At 36.0% G+C, this 19,304-nt stretch overlaps 1 protein-coding gene and 1 long non-coding RNA gene across 2 annotated transcripts; both read right to left on the bottom strand.

The window, feature by feature from the left end:
- Positions 1 to 209: 209 nt before the first annotated feature.
- On the bottom strand, positions 210 to 3,454 carry LOC138340842 (uncharacterized). Its single transcript, XR_011213687.1, has 2 exons — positions 3,277 to 3,454; positions 210 to 435 (listed from the first exon to the last, which is right to left on the bottom strand). It is a non-coding gene; the product is annotated as an uncharacterized lncRNA (long non-coding RNA).
- Positions 3,455 to 6,284: 2,830 nt separating this feature from the next.
- Positions 6,285 to 8,591, bottom strand: LOC138342306 (uncharacterized). The gene is made up of 4 exons (XM_069294642.1): positions 8,352 to 8,591; positions 7,881 to 8,173; positions 7,318 to 7,821; positions 6,285 to 6,501 (listed from the first exon to the last, which is right to left on the bottom strand). The coding sequence occupies exons 1-4, from the start codon at positions 8,589 to 8,591 to the stop codon at positions 6,285 to 6,287; spliced, it is 1,254 nt and encodes a 417-aa protein (XP_069150743.1).
- Between the last annotated feature and the right edge of the window lie 10,713 nt (positions 8,592 to 19,304).

Genomic DNA, 19,304 nt, shown 5'->3' with positions numbered 1-19,304 from the left:
GACCCCAGACGAGACCGGTATCGTTGACCTCTCAGAGGTCGCAGACAATCCTACATACATCATTATTACTTCATCTAAGTTAATTTTAGAGAAAAATTTGGACTTTTTTTCTTCTTACATCATGCTAAATATTTTAAACTTAACATCATAGGCGTTCACAAATCAACCATCTAATATAGTGATAATCAAATGAAAGAAAGAGTTCATAATTGCCTTAAACGTATTTTTGGAAAACGGCACCACTACAAAGTATGAAATAAAAGTGGAAAGAAACACTAGTGGAACATGCTCCACTAGCTAAAACCTACATCTAAGCTAGATAATAACGGTAGACATCCTCGAAAGCATGAGGGCCTACAAAGTCTTGATGAAAGCTCCACGTTCGGATAGCTGCAACGTTAACCTGTAAGTTGTAGCGTCCTCCTGCGCCTGCACCTAAAAATATAGATTTTTATGGGGTTACTACACAATTATACTAAGCAAGGGCATATTCAAGCACACACCAAGGACATGCATGAGTAAGAATAGCTCTTTCCTAACAACATGATTATGGAAAGTCAAGTCAGTGGACTTGCCAAATTGGGTTTAACTTTCAAAAAATTGGATTACGAAATTCATGCCATGAGAGTAACATGCATCATCGTACTTATCATGTTGGACACAACACATAAAATCTTAAACATAGGACACATCATATGACATGTAGCACATATCATCTAACACATAGTACAGTTCATATGCCATGAGACCTTGGAATCACGGACTTGACATTAAGACTTTCCAAAATGGGGGCTCAACATATGGGACCTCAACTAGGGAGTCTTCATTAACATACACAGAGTTTTCTTCAGTCATTCATACGTACTTCATTTGATTTAGTTCATAGGCTAGTCTGAACACCAGCTATACCTAGTATATAGTTTAAGACTTCCATCGGATTTGCTATGCAATGAAAAAGAATAACCTAGTGTAATTACTTGACTCTATCTCACCTCTTGATTATCCTATCCTAACACCTTTGGTATCTTTCATTTCATTATGTTCATAATTTGAGGCTGGCCTCATTCAGTCACGGAAAACTTTAACTTTAACCGACATAGATTATGTGAGCATCATGAAATTCAGTGTCTCCCCCACACCAAAAAAGGTGGAATCACCAGCCAAAGTGACCCAAAATATGCTAGCTACATGAGAATTTAACCTCGCAATATCCCTATATTGGTAGTATAGGTTCAAAGACTAGCAGATATAAGAAGAGCCATACACGACATACCGGAAAGTCTCATCTCATGAGAGTTATGTGAACCTCCGCCCTTCCAGAAAGAAGGCATCACCGCTAATAACTAGTGTATCGGTGCTCAATATAAAGTTCCTTTAAATTCAACTCATACGTCATGAAAGGTGGCTTCTAGAATGAGGACATCATAGCTCTATAGATGATTTCTCATCCTATAATTAGTATTAAGTGTATTAATCTCAATACTTTCATTAGAGTGTTCATAAAAACTGGTCTCGTCATTACCTTAACACTCTCATATGTGAGTACATTTTTGTAACATTTACTTAGGATCATTTGAGATTGTTCTCATCTTTTACATAAGCCTCATATCATGTTGTCTTCACCTACATTAACATAAGCATGATTGCTCCTCATAATTAGTCACCCCATTTTACGTGAATGTTCATTTCATCATATGCTAATACACTTGGTCATTTAGTGTGTTTCACACTCGTACTTAACCCTTCTAGGGTTACTTCATTTCTTTACATACATCTTAGGTTCACTTATTCTTAATCGTATGCTAGAACTATAGGTCTATACATACTAGCCATGAAGCTTCATTCACAGTTCGTTAAGTGAAGCATATCTTTCTAATATTATTTAGCACAAGACTTATTCATCTTGTATGTATGCAAAGATTTTGATTTCGATCTAAGTAGATAGCACTATTGTTGAACATTTTATTCACGCATGATTTATGTCACAATACGGAAATTTGAGCAAGGGAACCCAAGTTTGAATCCCTTAGACAAGACTTACATTTTTCCTTGATTTTTTTTAATCCACATGACATTGGGACCCTAGATCGAGCCCCAACATCAACATTCTATCTTTAATTTTTCTCCTTGGGTACACCTCTTATTATGATGAAGGGTTATGGGATCGAACCCCCACAACCGCTTTTATTTTTCATTTAAAATTGTGCTGTCCAATTCACCTAGACCAAGACGTTGCGGGATCAAACCCCCACAACTTCTTTTTACTTTACTCTTTATTTTGCTAGGAATCGGAGATTGTGGGTTTGAACCCCCACAGCCTCCACAATTTATTTTTATTTAAAATTTGCCTTAGGTATGCGTAGGCAGTAAGGTTGTGGTATCGATCCCCTTCAGCCTCACTTTATTTTCCTATTTAATTCTCCCATTCTCCCTTCCAGCATTCACATAGTGGATTCGATTCCCAAGCCTCACACTTCCTTTATTTTAATTTAATTTCCCTTCATTAGCTGCCTGGAGGTCGTGGGTTCAATTCCAATGCCTCCCATTTTATTTTTTAAATTGTTTATCTTTCCTTTCTCAACCTGTAGACCCTATTTCGAATCCCCTCAACCTCTTTCCTTTTATAGCGAATTCAAGATGTCACACAGGTGAGGTCACATGTTTGAATATTGGTGGCGTCACCCCATTAGAATTAATTAAATTTTCCAAATTTCTTAACTAAACTTTAGCCTAAGCTAAACTTATAATTTTTTTACTGGACTTAATCATTTTCTTACTTATTTTCATCAATATTTTCCACTTGAAAACATAGGAAGATTCATAGACCGTTTAACACTTTTTTGGGGTGTATTTCATAGATTCGTTTAACCAACATATTGACACTCCAATCAGTCGTACTTCCATTTTAATGAACATCACGATTTACATAGGTTTATACACGTAAAATGACAATCAAAATAATATCAAACATGAAGCTTTAACTTGAGACCTCATTTACAGTACATTCACTGTAACCTTTTTGTACATACACACACTTGCTCAAACTTTCGAATACATGGTTGTCTTTCCTACAATTTTAAGTATACAAACAAAATCATGTTCATCAGGAAATCATAACATACACCTAAATCTACCAACAATCATACCCAACCTACAATTCATTGGGAGCTAGTGACAGGGGCATGCAAAAGGGAAACAATCCTAGTTTTCGAATGAATAAACTAAACCTTAAGTGGTATCTTGGGAAAGGGAACAAGTGCAAAAAAAAAACCTTACCTTATTTTGACATTCAAACCTAGAAGATTCTGCCCAAACCCTCTCTAAAATCATGTCCAAGCCAAGTTTTCAACACAAAACTTTTGACGAAAAAACCCTCTCTTTTCCTAACGTGTTCACTTATCTTGTTTTCTTATATTTTCGTGTAAGTTCTTCAAGTGTGAAGAACTCTAGTAATTTTTTTCTGTTCTTGTAGTTGTTTAGGAAGAGAGTAATCTTGAAAAACAAATAGAGAAACATGAGAGAAATGAGCGTGAGAGAGTTAAAAGAGGTGAAGTTGTTTAGACTTAGTCAACTAAAAGACTTAGTCATAAAAATGTATTAATTAATAAATAAACAATAATTAATAATAAAAATATAATTTTCCTTTCAAAATCAGACATTAATTATAATTTATTAAATTAATTCAGAAATAAAAAATTCACATTAAATCATTGCTCCCACCTAGGTTCGAACCCGGGTAGAGCAAGACTTAAATTCAAGAGATTAATTTCTTCTCTCTCTCCCCAATTTGCCCCTCGACCATATTAAATAAATAATTTATTAAATATTTAGGATAATTACGATATTACCCTTAGCATGAAAAAAGACCATTTTACCCTAGACCCTTCAAACCTAAGATTTCTTCTTTTTAATTCAAGTAAAGACTCATTTGAGTAAATCTTCATATTCCAGAGCCCTATATTGTTGGACCCAACCTTTACAAATTCAATTAACTCCCCAAGTTAGTTGTCTTGGTTGTAGTAAGGGTTCCAAGGTATGTTTTTATGCGCATCAATCCGTGTGAACCCTGGTCTAATCATAGGAATTCTTGACACATTATGCCTTTCTTATCTTATTCATTTCTAGGGTTGTTACATTACCTCTCCCTTAGGAACATTCATCCCCGAATGACACTACCACTATCTAGCATAATGCTAGTCAGATCATAACATAATCACTATGCACAACCAAGCAATATCAACAAAATATGGAGAGATAAGGAAGCTTAGACTTAAGAGTAGGAAGTCTAACCTCAAGAACATAAAACATGAGGGCAACGAGATCTCATTTTTGCCTCAGCCTCCCACATAGCACCCTCTAAAAGATGATTTCTCCAGAATACCTACATGGTGGCAATCTCCTTCTACCTCTGCCACTTGAAATGTCTGTCTAAGATATCAACAGGTATATCCTCATAGGACAAGTCTTCATCGACCAAAAACCTTCCAAAGGTAGAATCGATGCTAGATCACCTAGGAACTTCTTTAACATGGATACATGAAAGACTGGATGGACAAAAACTAGCTCCGCAGGAAATGCCAACTCATAGGCCACCTCACTAACACGTTGTAGGATCTCGTAAGGCCCAACATACCTCGGACTCAACTTCCCCTTCCTGCGAAACCTCATCACCCCCTTCCTAGGTAATATATTCATATATCCCTCGTCACAAACATCAAACTTTAAGGTCTGTTTTCTGTTATCTACATATGACTTCGGTCGACTGTGAGCAGTAGTAAACCTGTCCGTAATTACTATGACCTTCTCTAAGGCCTCATGAATGATTTTTGGACCCAAAATGAATGACTCTCCAACGTCGAACCACCTATTTGGAGATCTACACCTCCTACCATAGATTTCCTCAAACGGTGCTATCCCAATGGTGGAGTGATAGTTATTATTATACGAGAACTCTATCAAAGGCAAATGATCATCACAACTACCCCTGAAGTCAATCACACACGCTCTTAACATGTAATCCAATGTCTGAATGGTGCGCTCTGCCTGCCCATCAGTCTGAGGATGAAAAGCAGTACTAAGCTTTACCTGCGTGCCCAAGCTTTTCTAGAAAGATCTACAAAAATGTGAAGTAAATTGAGCTCCTCTATCTGAAATTATAGACAGAGAAATCCCATGCCATCTCACAATCTAATCTATGTAGAGTCTCGCATAGTCCTTGGCACTATAAGTAGACTTCAAAGGGATAAAGTGGGCATACTTAGTTAATCTGTCCACAATAACCCATATGGAGTCATGTTGTCTCCTAGTCCTCGGAAGACTAACCACGAAGTCCATATTAATGGCATCCCACTTCCAAGTCGGAACTTCAATAATCTAAGTAAGACCGCCAGGCTTAAGATGTTGTACCTTAACTTTATTACAATTAGGACACTTGGACACATATTCAGCAATATCCTTCTTCATGCCATCCCACCAATAAATCTGGTTAATATCATGATACATCTTGGTGGAACCTGGATCTATGGAATATCTGGAATCATGGGCCTCTACAACCATCATGGTCCGCAAATCATTCACATCTGGTACACACAGCCCGTCTTGATATATAAGTATGCCATCACCTCCCAAAGCGAAAGATTCATTCAGCGTTATCAACACTGAGTCGTTCAGCTCCATCAACACAGGATCGAGATGCTGACCCTGCTTGACTTAAACTACCAAGGATGATTAAGAACTAGGATGAACTAAAACACACTTACTAGTAGAGTCAACCAATCGCACACCTAGTATGTCCAGTTTGTTTACATGTTTCGGTAACTCCTTATTTTAATCCTCAATGTGTATTGTACTTCCATTTCTCAAAGCATCGGCTACAATATTACCCTTACGTCGATGGTAGTGAACATTCATGTCATAATCCTTCAATAGCTCCAACAATCTCGCTGACGTAGATTCAACTCACTTTGTGTGAAAACATACTAGAGACTCTTGTGGTCTGAGAACACATCCACATGCACTCCATAAAAGTAGTGCCTCCACAGCTTCAGTGCAAACACCCCAGCGGCTAATTCAAGGTCATGAGTTGTATAATTCTTCTCATGAACCTTGAGATGTATGGATGCATATGATATCACCTTACCACCTTGCATAAGAAAACAACCCAAACCAACCCTAGATGCATCACAATAAACAGTGTAATTCTCACCACACTTAGTCAAAGTAAGCAGCGGAGCTGAAGTGAGTTTGTCCTTTAGCTCCCGGAAACTCTTCTCACAAGCCTCCGTCTATTCAAACTTGGCCTTTTTCTTAGTCAAAGCTCTCAGTGGGGCAGAAACGGAAGAAAAGCCCTCCATGAGCCTGCGGTAGTAACCATCCATTCCAAAGTAGCTACAGATATTGGTGGGAGTAAGAGGTTTTGGACAGTTCTTAACAACCTCAGTTTTTCTAGGGTCCACCTCTACACCTTGATCGGACACAACATGACCCGGGAAGGTGAATGATCTAAGCCAAAATTCACACTTGCTTAATTTGGCGTACAACTAATGTTGTCTAAGTACCTGCAATGTTAGTCTCAAATGTTGTTCATGCTCTTCCTTGGTCCTAGAGTAGATAAGAATGTCATCAACAAATACTATGACAAAAGAGTCAAGGTATTCACAGAAAACTCTGTTTGTGAGTTCCATAACAGCAGCAGGTGCATTCGTGAGACCAAATCACATAACAAAGAACTCATGATGACCATAACAGGTAAAAAAGGCTGTCTTTGGGATATCTACATTCCTTACCATAAGCTGATGATACCCTGAACGAAGATCAATCTTAGAGAAGAAACTAGACCCTTGGAGCTGATCGAACAAATCATCTATTCTGGGAAGTTGATACTTATTCTTTATAGTGACTTTGTTGAGCTACCGATAATAGATACACATTCTAAGGGTTCCATCCTTCTTTTTCACAAACAACACTTGAGAGCCCCAAGGAGATATGCTCGACTAAATGAAACCTTTATTAGTGAGATTTTTTAAATATAGCTTCAACTCTTTGAGTTCAGCTGGAGATATTCTGTAGGGAGGAATCGAAATTTGCTTAGTATCGGGTTCTAAGTTAATACCAAAGTCAATCTCTCAAGGAGGAGGGACTCGAGATAAATCATTAGGAAATACATCTAGGAACTCATTCATAACAGGAACTGAGTCTATGGAAGGAATGTCATGATCTAAATAATTAACACTCACAATATGACATAATAACCCCTTGAACATCATTTTATTGGCCTTAAGGTTTGAAATCAAGGGACTAGGACGACTCGAGGTGTACCCCTCCCAGACTAGTTCCTCTTCATTAAGGAAATAAAATCTCACCACTCTACTACAACAATCCAAACAAGCATAACAACTGTGAATCCAGTCCATGCCAAGGATAACATCAAAATCATGCATGGGTAACTCAACCAAGTCTGCACATATAGTCTTACCACTTACAACTGTTGGGTAATCCTTGAATACTCTATCAGTTCTTTCATTTTTTCCAAAAGGTGTAGTAACATCTATAGGATCATGCAGAACTTCGGTCAATATTTCAAAAATGAGAGCAAGCAAAGGAGTTAAAAAGGAAAGGGTAGACCCTGGATCAAGTAAAGCATAAACAGAAGTTGAGAATGCTTGCAGCATACTTGTGACCACATCAATGAACTTCTCCTTCTCCTCCCTTTGCTTTAAGGCATAGAACTTGTTCCTCGTAAGAGGATCAACTGCGGATGCACCCTGTGGATTAGACCTTTGATGAGCTTTACCTCTAACCTGATCTCTATTTTTCGGTAATCTATAACCATATGCCCACTCTTACCGCAACCGAAACAGGTATTAGTGCCCGATCTGTACTCTCCAATGTGAGCACGGCCACACTTAGCACAGTTCTTTTTGGGACACTGCATCTCACCTCCATTTCCCTTATTGGGCTCTGGTCTGCCTCCTCTAAGTGTTGTACTCCTCTTGGAATTCGAATTCCCAGAACTCTGCTGCCCCTTCTTGAACCTGGGCTGCTCACGGACGCCAAAATTATCTCTATGGCCTCTATAGATGGGACCTGCCTGATCTTGAGGCTTCGACCTCCTAGCATCACGAGCACCCTTTTTTTGCGGCTTTCCTCTACATGCTGGACATGCACCATCAACCTGGATAGGTCCATGTTATGATGGAGCATCGCAGACCGATAGTTCTCCATCAGATCTCTGTTGATTCATGTGACGAACCTGCTCATCTCATTCCTACTGTTAGATACATGGGAAGTAGCAAACCTTGATAATTTAACAAACTTCAGTACTCATATCATCCCTCTTGTTATATTCTAACGAAAATAGTATAACTGGATAGTTTGACAAACTTCAGGAAATACTGCTTGATTGTCATTGATCCCTGCTTAATGTTGATAAACTCCTCAAACTTCGCTTCCCTCATCTCCTTGGAAAAGAATCTCTCCAGAAAGGTTGTCTTAAACAGCTCCCAAGTGATCGGAACTCCGCTCAAAGCTCGGCTATCCTTCAACATCTTGCACCAAGTCTGTGCAACATCCTTTATCTGATAGGAATCCATCTCTGCTTTCTCAGTATCGGTGGTGCCACTAAAATCTTATGAACCTCATCCACAAACTCCTAGGGGTCATCTGAAGTCTTAGACTCTATTGAAATAGGAGCGTTCATCCTTGTGAGGTCTCTCAGCCTGTCAGCCATGCTACGCACTAGTGGGTTCTCCCTCTCAAAATTCTGTCGATTGACCTCGGCAGTCATGGCCTGAGCCTGCATAGTGATGGCATGCATGTACCATCTGTGCCAGAGATGCCCGCACCTCCGCATCAGTCAACCTAACTGGGTTAACTGGCATAGACACTCCTTCTATTGGATCCTAAGGTGGAACCTGATTGTTCCAAGAAGTTGTTCCTCTTCTCCTCTGACCAACGTTCCTCCTAGTATTCATTCTATGAAAACAATAAGGATTGATTTTAGACACGCTCATAACACCAAGAAATTGAACATTCTGAAAGGCACGATAAGATAAGAAGAAAGGAAATTTTCCTACGCATCATGCAGTCTCTAATCCAGGATAGTGGTTTACCTTACTACCATGACATAGAAACTACTCAATATGGTTGAAGTGAACTTATTATCCTCGGAATTTAACCTAGCTCTGATACCAACTTTCTCACAGATGAAATATAGACCCCAGATAGGACCAGCATCATTGACCTCTTAGAGTTCGCAAACAAGCCTACATAGGTCATTCTTACTTTATCTAGGTTAATTTTAGCAATTGGAACATTTCTTCTTCTTACTTCATGCTAAGCATTTTAAACTTAACATCATAGGCGTTCACAAATCAACCATTTAATATAGTGAATAATCAAATGAAAAAAACAGTTCATAATAGCCTTAAACGTATTTTTGCCAAAATGGCACCAATCGAAAGTATGAAATGAAAGTGGAAAGAAACACTAGTGGAACATGCTCCACTAGCTAAATCCTACATCTAATCTAGAAAATCACGATAGACATCCTCGAGAGCATGAGGGTCTACCAAGTCCGGATGAAATCTCCACATCAGATAGTCGCAACATCAACCTATATGCTCTAGCGTCCACCAGTGCCTGCACCTAAAAATATAGAGTTGTATGGGATTAGTACACAGTTGTACTATGTATGGGTATGTGCAAGAACACAACAAGGACATGCATGAGTAAGAATAGCTATTTCATTACAACATGATTATCGACAGTTAAGTGAGTGGACATGCCAAATTGGGTTTAGGAAAGTCAGTGAGCTTTCATTGGGTTTGTTGTGCGATGATCAAGAATAACCTAATGTCATTACTTGAGTCTAGCTCACCTATTGATTATCCTATCCTAACACCTTTAAAATCGTTCATTTCATTATGCATCATCTGATGTTGGCCTCATTCATTCATTGAGAACTTCAACTTTAACAAATATAGTTCATGTGAGCATCATGAAATCTATTGTCTCCCCACACCGAAAAGAGGTGGAATCACCGGACAAAATTACCCAATACATGCTAGCATACATGGGAATATAACCCCGCCAAATCCCTATGTTGGCAATATAAGTTTAAAGACTAGGATATATAAGGAGACTCATACCCAGAATGCCGGACAGTCTCATCTCATGAGAGTTATGTGAACCTCCGCCCTTCTCGAAAGAAGGTATCATCGCTCATAGCTAATCTTTCATTGCTCAGTGTAAAGTTCTATTACATTCGACTCACACTTCTTGTAAGATGACTTCTAGTATAAGGACATCATAGCTCAATACATGATTTCTCATCTCATCATTACAATTAAGTGTGTTAATCTCAATACTTTCATTAGAGTGTTCATTGACAGGTCTTTTCATTAACTTTACACTCTCATATGTGACTACGTTTTGATATCATTTACTTTGGCTCATTTGAGATTGTTCCCATCTTTTACATTAGTCTCATATTATTTTGTTAATACATTCACTAACATTAGCATGATTTTCTCCTCATAATTACTCACCCCACTTTACGTGAATGTTCTTTTCATCATATGCCAATGCACATGGTCATTTAGTGTATTTCACGCTCGTACGTAACCCTTCTAGGGTTACGTCATCTCTTTATATATATCTTAGGTTCACTTATTCTTTAACGTATGCTAAACTTATTGGTCTATACATACTATCCATGAGGCTTCATTCATAGTTCGTTAAGTTACTCATATATTTTTAAGATTATGTAGATGGCACTATTCTTGAATATTTAATTTACGTATGATATATGTATCAATGCAGAAATTTGGGCAACGGAACATAAGTTAGAATCCCTTGGACAATACTTACATTTTTCCTTAATTTTATTTTTAATTCACATGACATTGGGACCCTAGATCGAGCCCCAACATCAACATTCTCTCGTTAATTTTTCTCCTTGGATTCTCCTCTTATTTTGCTGAAGGGTTGTGGTATCGAACCCCCACAACCCTTTTTATTTTTCATTTAAAATTGTGTTGTCCAATTCGCCTAGACCAAGAGGTTGTGGGATCAAACTCCCTGGACATATTTTTATTTTAATCTTTATTTCGCTGGGAATTGGGAGGTTGTGGGTTCAAACCCCCACAGCCTCCTTAATTTACTTTTATTTAAAGTTTGCCTTAGCTATGCGTAGGCAATGAGGTTGTGGGATCGAGCCCACACAGCCTCACTTTATTTTCCTGTTTAATTTGCCCATTCTCCCTTCCAGCCTTGAAGTCGTGGGTTCAATTCCCACACCTCATACTTTCTTTCTTTTAATTTTGTTTCCCTTCTTTCACTGTATGAAGGTCGTGGGTACGATTCCCACGCCTCGAATTTTATTTGTTTAAATTTTTTCTCTCTCCTTTCTCAACCAATAAACCCCATTTCGAATCTCCCTAACCCCTTTCCTTTTATTAGGAATTTAAGTTGTCACACGGGTGAGGTCACAGGTTCGAATACTTGTTGCCTCACCCCTTAAAAATTAATTGATTTTTCTAGATTTCTTCACTAAACTTTAGCATAAACTAAACTTATAATTTTTTATTGGAAACTTAATATTTTGTTTCGTATTTTCATAAAAATTTTCCACTTGAAAACTTAGGAAGATTCATAGATCGTTTAACACTTTTTGGGGTATATTTCATAGATTCGTTTAACCAACATATAATGCGAGCGAATTCTTGTTGGTATGGTAGAAAAAGGGATAGGGATGGGGAAAATTATTTTATTGCAATCGTGTACACAGTCAGTTATAAGTAATGAGTTCCTTTATTAGTAGAAAAAGGAATAATAATGTTCTTGAGAGTTCTTGATAGAAGATAGAGAAATACTTACTAGTCAAGATAAGTTAGAGTTTACTGTTAACAAGAATATAGTTTATGTCGAAGTGTCATTGTGTTAGAGAAGGATAAGTATATATGTTAAGACGAAGCATGAACTATTCATAAACTGATAGATCTAATCTAGTCTTATGTTTTTTTAGAGGTTCATGATGTTCAGAAGGTTATGGAACTGATCAAGTAATGAGGTATTATATAGTAGGTGAGAAATCATGTTAGAATTTGACTTCCACAATATACATTATGCTTGAATTGTAGATGTGTGTCATCGATCACAACTAAAATAATTGGCACATGAAGGTGATGATGTTAGTCTTGAGATTTGATCTCTATGATTTAACATAGAGTAGGTGAGAAATTGAATTATCTGACTCAATGAATGTGAGTAGTACAAGTGAGGGGCCCAAACCTTTATACAAGGGACATGAATTGTGGCTAAGTCACAAGAGTAACAAGAGCGTTAAGAGTTGTACAAAGAGAGTATGTAATCAAAAATTATTAAGAGAAACTCCTTACAAAAAGGTCTGAGTACCTACTTATGGATAGTTTGGTAGTTATAAGAAAATATTCTCCTGAGTATTAGAGTAAAATAGGATGTAGACCTGTTAAAGATGATGGAATAGGTACATAACTTTCAAGTGTTAGCTTTAGACCTAAGTGGAAGATAATAAGATGAGAAATCAACTCAAGTGTTTGAGATTAAGATAGTTATGAGTTCCAAAGAGATTGGGGATATATTTTTAGAGGTCATTTTATGAATAGCGCGGTGTTGAAAATGGAAGGTTAGTGATCTTATCTTGATAATGATGGTGTGTTTTAGTCCGTCTAAATTTATTAATGAGAAGGAAGAAGACGATGAGGTTTTTCTATTATAAATAGCTAAATGAGATCCATTACTTGGTTCCAAATAGTAATGCAAGCGAATTCTTGTTGGTATGGTAGATATGATAAGAGTAACCGTGTTCCATACCCAATCCAGCCTTCATTCGAGAACAAATGAATCTATGGGAGAGATATTGTACACCCGAATTTTTTTTTAAACTAAGACTCGAACCATCCTTCGTTGTGAGTAGAATTATACCAAGAAATTTGAAATTTCTTGTATGTTAAGGTCACTAGATTTAGAACCTTGAGATCCAAGAAGAACTAAAGAGAGAATTATTCAAGTCATTACTAAGTTCTTTAGGTTGTTGAGCAATTTTAAACGACCATAACTCTCAATACAAGATGAGTTAGGGTGGATACAAGGCATTAAATGAAAGCTCTTCAAATATTATTTCCAAATCCGTTGAGCTTCCTATGTTTCCATTCAAGATAAGTGAGATATGCCCTTTTGAAGTAATGTTTTCCAATTAAGGAAAGTTACGTGATAATAGTGAGGGGTATTTTAGTCTATTCCTTACCCAATAAGATTTATTTCCTTTTAGTAATGTTGTAGGGACTTATATGATTAGGATTAGTTTTTAAATCCTAATATATTACTAGGGTTTTTAGTTAAGAGTTCAAGAAGACAAAAGTAGAGAATATAGAAGCAAACAAGAGAGGATCAAAGAGTTCATCTAGATTTTTGAGTTTTGTCGAGGATTTTGTCGTGATTTAGTCCCTAAGATGTATATAATTAAGGTTCCATAGTGTTGGGTTCATTTACCCACATGTCAATCATGTTATTATTAACATAAATTTAATTCTTAAAGCTGAAAGATTAGGGTTCTTGATAAATGCTCTTGAAGTTCATTCTAAATCTTGTTTTGTTGGGGTTTTTATTATATCTTGAGATAAAAGTGAGCTTTTTGAGGGATGTATTGATTATATTAGAATATACTTATGTTGAGTAATCAAATCCAACAGTTAGGTAAAGATACCGTTCGATTCTAGGCGAGTTAGGATGAGAAAACGAGCAAAGATATTCATCAGATTATCGGGTTGGGGCCTGGAGCGCCGTGCCAGTTCCCCCCAAATTATGTTATGTAGTTTAGGGGCTCGTGCCTTAAGCCACTCAGTGCGACTAGGTCGCCTGCCCCATCCATTTTGTAGTCGATTGATCTGTTCGAGTTCATATAATGTGTACCTTCACTACCTTTTGATTCTAGTTTACTTATAAACACCTAGAATTCATTCATAACATGAATCTTAATACTTGAATCAATAGTTCAAATTCGACTTAGACTGAAGAGATAAGTCTTTAGAGTGTACTGTCGAATACTTTGAGAAAGTCCCTTTGACTATACTTGACGAGGCTCATTCAAATTGTAATAATTTGTTTCAAAACTCATGTAAGTAAATATTAGAGTTAGGACAATGTACTCACGAGTTTACACAATCATCTATGTACTTCATATCATGAACAATAACTTTGTAATTCATAATTTACATTCAAGAGAGAGTTAAAAGGAGTGTCCAAGAAAGTATTTGTGCTCAATTTTGAATCCTTTGAGATCAACTATCGTTCTAAGGTAAGTTATGAGTAAGTAACTACGAGAATGAGAAGATTTGTATACTCGATTCTCATATTTTTATGTAGACAGTTCTGTTGAGTCGTTCATGCCCATAAATTCTGCATGGACTCCAAAAATTAAGTATTATTGAGAGAAGTAGTATCTTCAAGTTTTAACCCTTGAGCATCGAGTTCCTAAACTTTTTGAGATTATATTCTTAATCATGGGACTATTACATGTTACTCATGAAGTCCTTGAGTTGAGTAGTTCAGGACCACAATTCTTCATGATCCATATAAGTTGAGTAGTCTTGAGTTGAGAAGTATCTTAGAATCCTTGAGTTGAGTAGTCCATGCCCACAATTCCGTATGAACCCTTGAAGTTATGAATTCTTGAAGCGAATATAATTATTGAAGTTATTGAGTTCTTAGTTGAGTCTCTAGTATTGAGTTCTTAGTTGTTGAGCCTTGAGTATTGAGCTCTTAGTTGTTGAAAACCACAAATTTAGTTGTTCATGTCCATAATTCGGCATGAACTTTATTTCGGGTAGTGTTTTACAATATTTTAAAACTTGTTTTAAGACTTGAGCATTGAGTTGAATAAGAGTAAGAGTGAAATTCACTTCTTAAAAGATTATATGGAACTAAGTACTTACAAGAGTAAAATGTTTTAACTCTTTTAAAAAAAGAGGAAACACCAATTTCCATGAGAGCTTTTAAGCTAGTTTTTGAGTAGTAATGTCAAACTAGAGAAAGAGTGATGTTTTTAAACATATGAGCTGAGTATATTTTTGGATGTAGTATTGATCACCGATATGGGAGTGAATTCAGATAACTCAACTATTCATAAATAATGTAGTCAACCTGGATCGAAAGGGTAAAACTTTTTAGATGATTCCTTAATGCTTTTAGCATAGAGTAGTGGATCCACTTATATGAGGCGTTTTATATCCCGACAAGTAACATGAAAATTCGAGTAGTATGGGTGACACGTTGTGTCATGATATAGTTGATAGTGATTATTGTCGATTAGAAGCACTCCACTTATGTTATATTATATTTTATAATGTACAAATTGAGTTGTTATTGTATCCTTCGACACATGGAGTTTCTACTATTTTTAAAAGTTTTGCATATATTGCATCTTTTGTGTTGCTTTATCTTGAATTGAGTATCTGATACCCTCAAATTACACCTCCTTAATGAATTAAAAATAATCTTCGTCAAATAAAAAACGAACTTGTATGTTTGGGTCTATCCAACGAGGAATATGAATCAAACTTAAATTTAAGTCACGATTATATCCATTCAGTCAAAACATTTCCTAGACAAGAAGCAGAAAGAGGGGGCGGGGTTGTAAGTAAATAACAACTTTTTTATTAATTAACAAGTAAGAAAGATTCAACTTTGAGTTATCAATATGAGAAAGAAACTAGGGTACATGTGTCCCCCATAAGTTGTTAATGCAGTAATCCTAATAATAGTAATTGTTTCCTATTTTTTAACATGCAAAGTTGGTAAATTAGGTATCCTTAAGTGATTGGTCATCCATGTAAGGAATTTCACTTCGTACCTTGGTCCGGCTATAGACTTAAGTGTTACTAACCCTTAACTTTACCCAGATTAGAGATCACATCAATGTATGATTTAGTTTTTAACTTCACTCAAATTGACATTAGACTATTAGATAGAATTCAAAAAATCTGTGTTGTTAATTCTTTTCTCATTAACTACCTCCTTAGACCTGCAAGTAGCAACAAGGCGAGTTCTAACACGTGCACTCCTTCAATAGACTTATGTCTTAGTTTTTACCCTCACTCAAATTTACATTAGACTATTATATAGCATTCACAAAACCTCTGTTATTAATAATTTTCACATTAACTACCTCCTTGGTCCGACAAATAGCAACAAGACGATTTCTAATACGTGCACTTCTTAAAAAGACATCTAAACGAAAGAGTTAACAATACATGCATAAAAACTATTCAAGAATTAATTAATTATTATTCATACTTTGTTAATTGTTTAATGGTTCCCACAAATCTAGTTGTGGATTTAGCTACTCATGCTTGAGAGTTCACTTTCTAAAATTAAGAACAAAGAATTCATGAACTTACAAATAGAATCGATGAAACCCGAAATCTTCAATGGAATTTCAAACTGAAAATCTTATAAAAATGAAATTCGTAAATCAAATGGCTAAATTGCAAGTTAATTCCCAGAAACACAAAAACTAAGTTGACAATAATGTGTCTAACCTAATAAAAATAAGAAAAGTACCATAAAAATATTTGTTATGAATGATCTCCCCCTAAGAATAACTTTTAGTGCTTTATTTATAGATGTATAAACCATAAATAAAATAATTGACTTCAAGACAAATTAGGAAATAAAAACCCAATTAAATTGGTTTTTTCTTGTTGTACGCGTAAAAAAAATCTAGGCCGCCTTAAGTGGAATTTTGACAGTTGCGCGCCGACTTTCAAAAATAAGAGCCCTACGGATGCTGATACGTGGCAATAGTAGGCAACACAATTGAAATTGAAATTGCAAATTTGCTTATTGCACATACACATAAATATATTTTTTAATTATATTTATTCCATTAAGTTTTCCTCTTGAATTCTTTCTTCAACCATCCATATTTAATTCATTTTAACTCAAAACTTCATTATTTCTCCGCATATAATCCTACAAAAAGATATACTATTTATCACAATTCATAAAATCCATGCTCAATTATAAATAGTAAATATGAGGCAAATTACATCAACACCCCACACTTAAGCTTTTGTTCGTCGTTGAACAACAATTAAAGCTTATTTCAAAAACTAAATACAAGGAATGTCATCGCTTTGGTTAATACAAACAATTAGGAAGTAGACCATTTTCAAAACATCAAGTCCACTTCTCAATCATTTTGCAAGACATGCAAATAAACAACAAAGCTCTAACTTCCTAACTCAAGGAAGGACTTTGAACTCATCAAATTTAAGCTTGCTTACCTACTCTCATCAAAGAAAGCTAGTAAAATCGCATATCTATCATGAAAAAGTGCCCTCACAAAAATAAGTAGTTCACATACTCAATTCAAAATATTGAATATAAATTAAGGACTTCATATCAAGAATATTTCTCACACTCACAAATAAAATTCACATGTATGCATAAAGAATCATAGGATTTCCTATTATGTTCATGTCCACTAATTAAGCATGATTGAATACAATCAAATAGGATTTTAATGGGTTATAATGTAGGCTAGGAGACGGGTAGGAAAACTATATATATAGTGACTTACACTTCCTTAACCACTTTGTGATTTTAGACTTCATCACACATTATTTTCTTCTCTTTATTTTCAACTCTCTCTTCGACAGTTATTAAACATGTAATGCTCATTTTCTCAAGAATGCTTCAATCATTTTTTTCTAGTTTTGCTTCATAAAAGTCACCCTCAACATACAATTTTACATGTGTAAAGGTGCAGGATGTCCTTGTTAGGACCAAGTGTAATGAGTTTAATGATTGTGAAAACATAAACAATCAATTCATTCATAAATTCATTCAATTATTCATGATCGTAGAGCTATATGATTTTCACATAAATCCGTTAGTATGAAAATTCATTCAATAATTTATACATGAATCAACAATAGTGATATTCAAGAATCTTTACTTCAACCGAGTAGAAGTTTTGTTTCTTTTCTTTCTTGAAAAATTGGTTCTCTCTCTTGATTATAGTTTATGAATGATTTTGATGGACAAGACTATATTTATAGCAGAGAAAGGACTCTTCAAATAAGAGTATTTTTAACATCATTCACACGATTCCATCAAGGTCAGTAGTGGAGATTATGGGTCGTTTAAAAACTAACAAGTAACTCCCAAATTAATGGATAATTAGAAGAGGTAATGGTTAGTGGAAGACTTAATGGATAGTTACAAGTTACCAAGTAACTTTCCAGTTTCCCACTTCTCCACACATATAACTAACTACCCTACTTCGCAACTTCTATACAAATGAAGGAAAATGTTTTCATTCCTACACTCGACGCCCCCTCCCCCCCCTCCCCCCAGCCCCCAAATAAATAAAATTTATTTTTTAAAAAATATTTTGAGCTTAATACTTTGTTTTTTTCACCCCTACCAACGACCCCACCTCCACCCACCCACCCCTACAAGCCCCCGCTCCCTTCTCCCCTAAAAAGATATTTTTGAATAATATTTTTAACTTAAAAATTTATTTTTTCATCCCTACCATCGACCCACCCCACCACCCCGTGCCAGCCTCTCACCACCTCAACTACCAAAAAAATTTAAGTTTGTTTTGTACAAAATATTTTCAACTTCAACTTTTTATATTTCTTACCCCTACCATCGATCCCCACCCCGTCAACCTCCTATCACCCCTCCTCAATTCCCAAAAAGAAAAAATTATGTTTGTTTTAATTTTTATGATACAATAAAATAAATGAACTGTAAAGGTACAACGTATTATGACTGAAAATGAAATAACATTTTCCTTTATCCAAGATCAGGAGCTTGAATTTTACGAAAGAATGTTGCCTATGATGAGACACAAGTTTTCGGAACTGATCAAAATTGAAGAAGCCATAAAGGTTGGCCTCAAGTTTTGAAATTGACATGTTTCATTGCATTGCAGGGCGCCTACGAATTCTCACCATCCATGGCCATAAGAATAGCTTGGAAAAAGAAAGGGGACATTTTTGTTGTATCTTTTAGCCTGAGCAAAGATCACAAAGGTATTTTGGATCCAATTCTATTATTAGAAACTCTAATTGATTCCCTGTTGCAAAAACTACCAGCCACCTCCATAATTTTCATTCTCGATATACAATGCACAACAGAACCAAGAACAACTACCTATCTACAGAAATTAATCACCGGTCTACAAAAATACACTACCAAGTCACAAGGCCAAAGCACCAGCTTAGAAATATCCCGGACAAAATAACATAAAG

This window comes from Solanum lycopersicum, chromosome 1 (genome assembly GCF_036512215.1).
Source record: "Solanum lycopersicum chromosome 1, SLM_r2.1".
Taxonomy (NCBI): Eukaryota; Viridiplantae; Streptophyta; class Magnoliopsida; order Solanales; family Solanaceae; genus Solanum; species Solanum lycopersicum.
The sequence above is the reverse complement of the archived record's forward strand: the minus strand, read 5'-3'. Positions and strand labels throughout refer to the sequence as shown.

What these genes read in the sequence shown, in the direction of transcription:
- LOC138342306 (XM_069294642.1), bottom strand. Translation starts at nt 8,591, where the DNA reads ATGGATTCCTATCAGATAAAGGATGTTGCACAGACTTGGTGCAAGATG. An exon ending in GGCCGTGCTCACATTGGAGA is followed by an intron (nt 7,822 to 7,880) that starts GTACAGATCGGG and finishes ATATGGTTATAG; the next exon opens with ATTACCGAAAAATAGAGATC. An exon ending in GAGGAACTAGTCTGGGAGGG is followed by an intron (nt 6,502 to 7,317) that starts GTACACCTCGAG and finishes ATTTTGGCTTAG; the next exon opens with ATCATTCACCTTCCCGGGTC.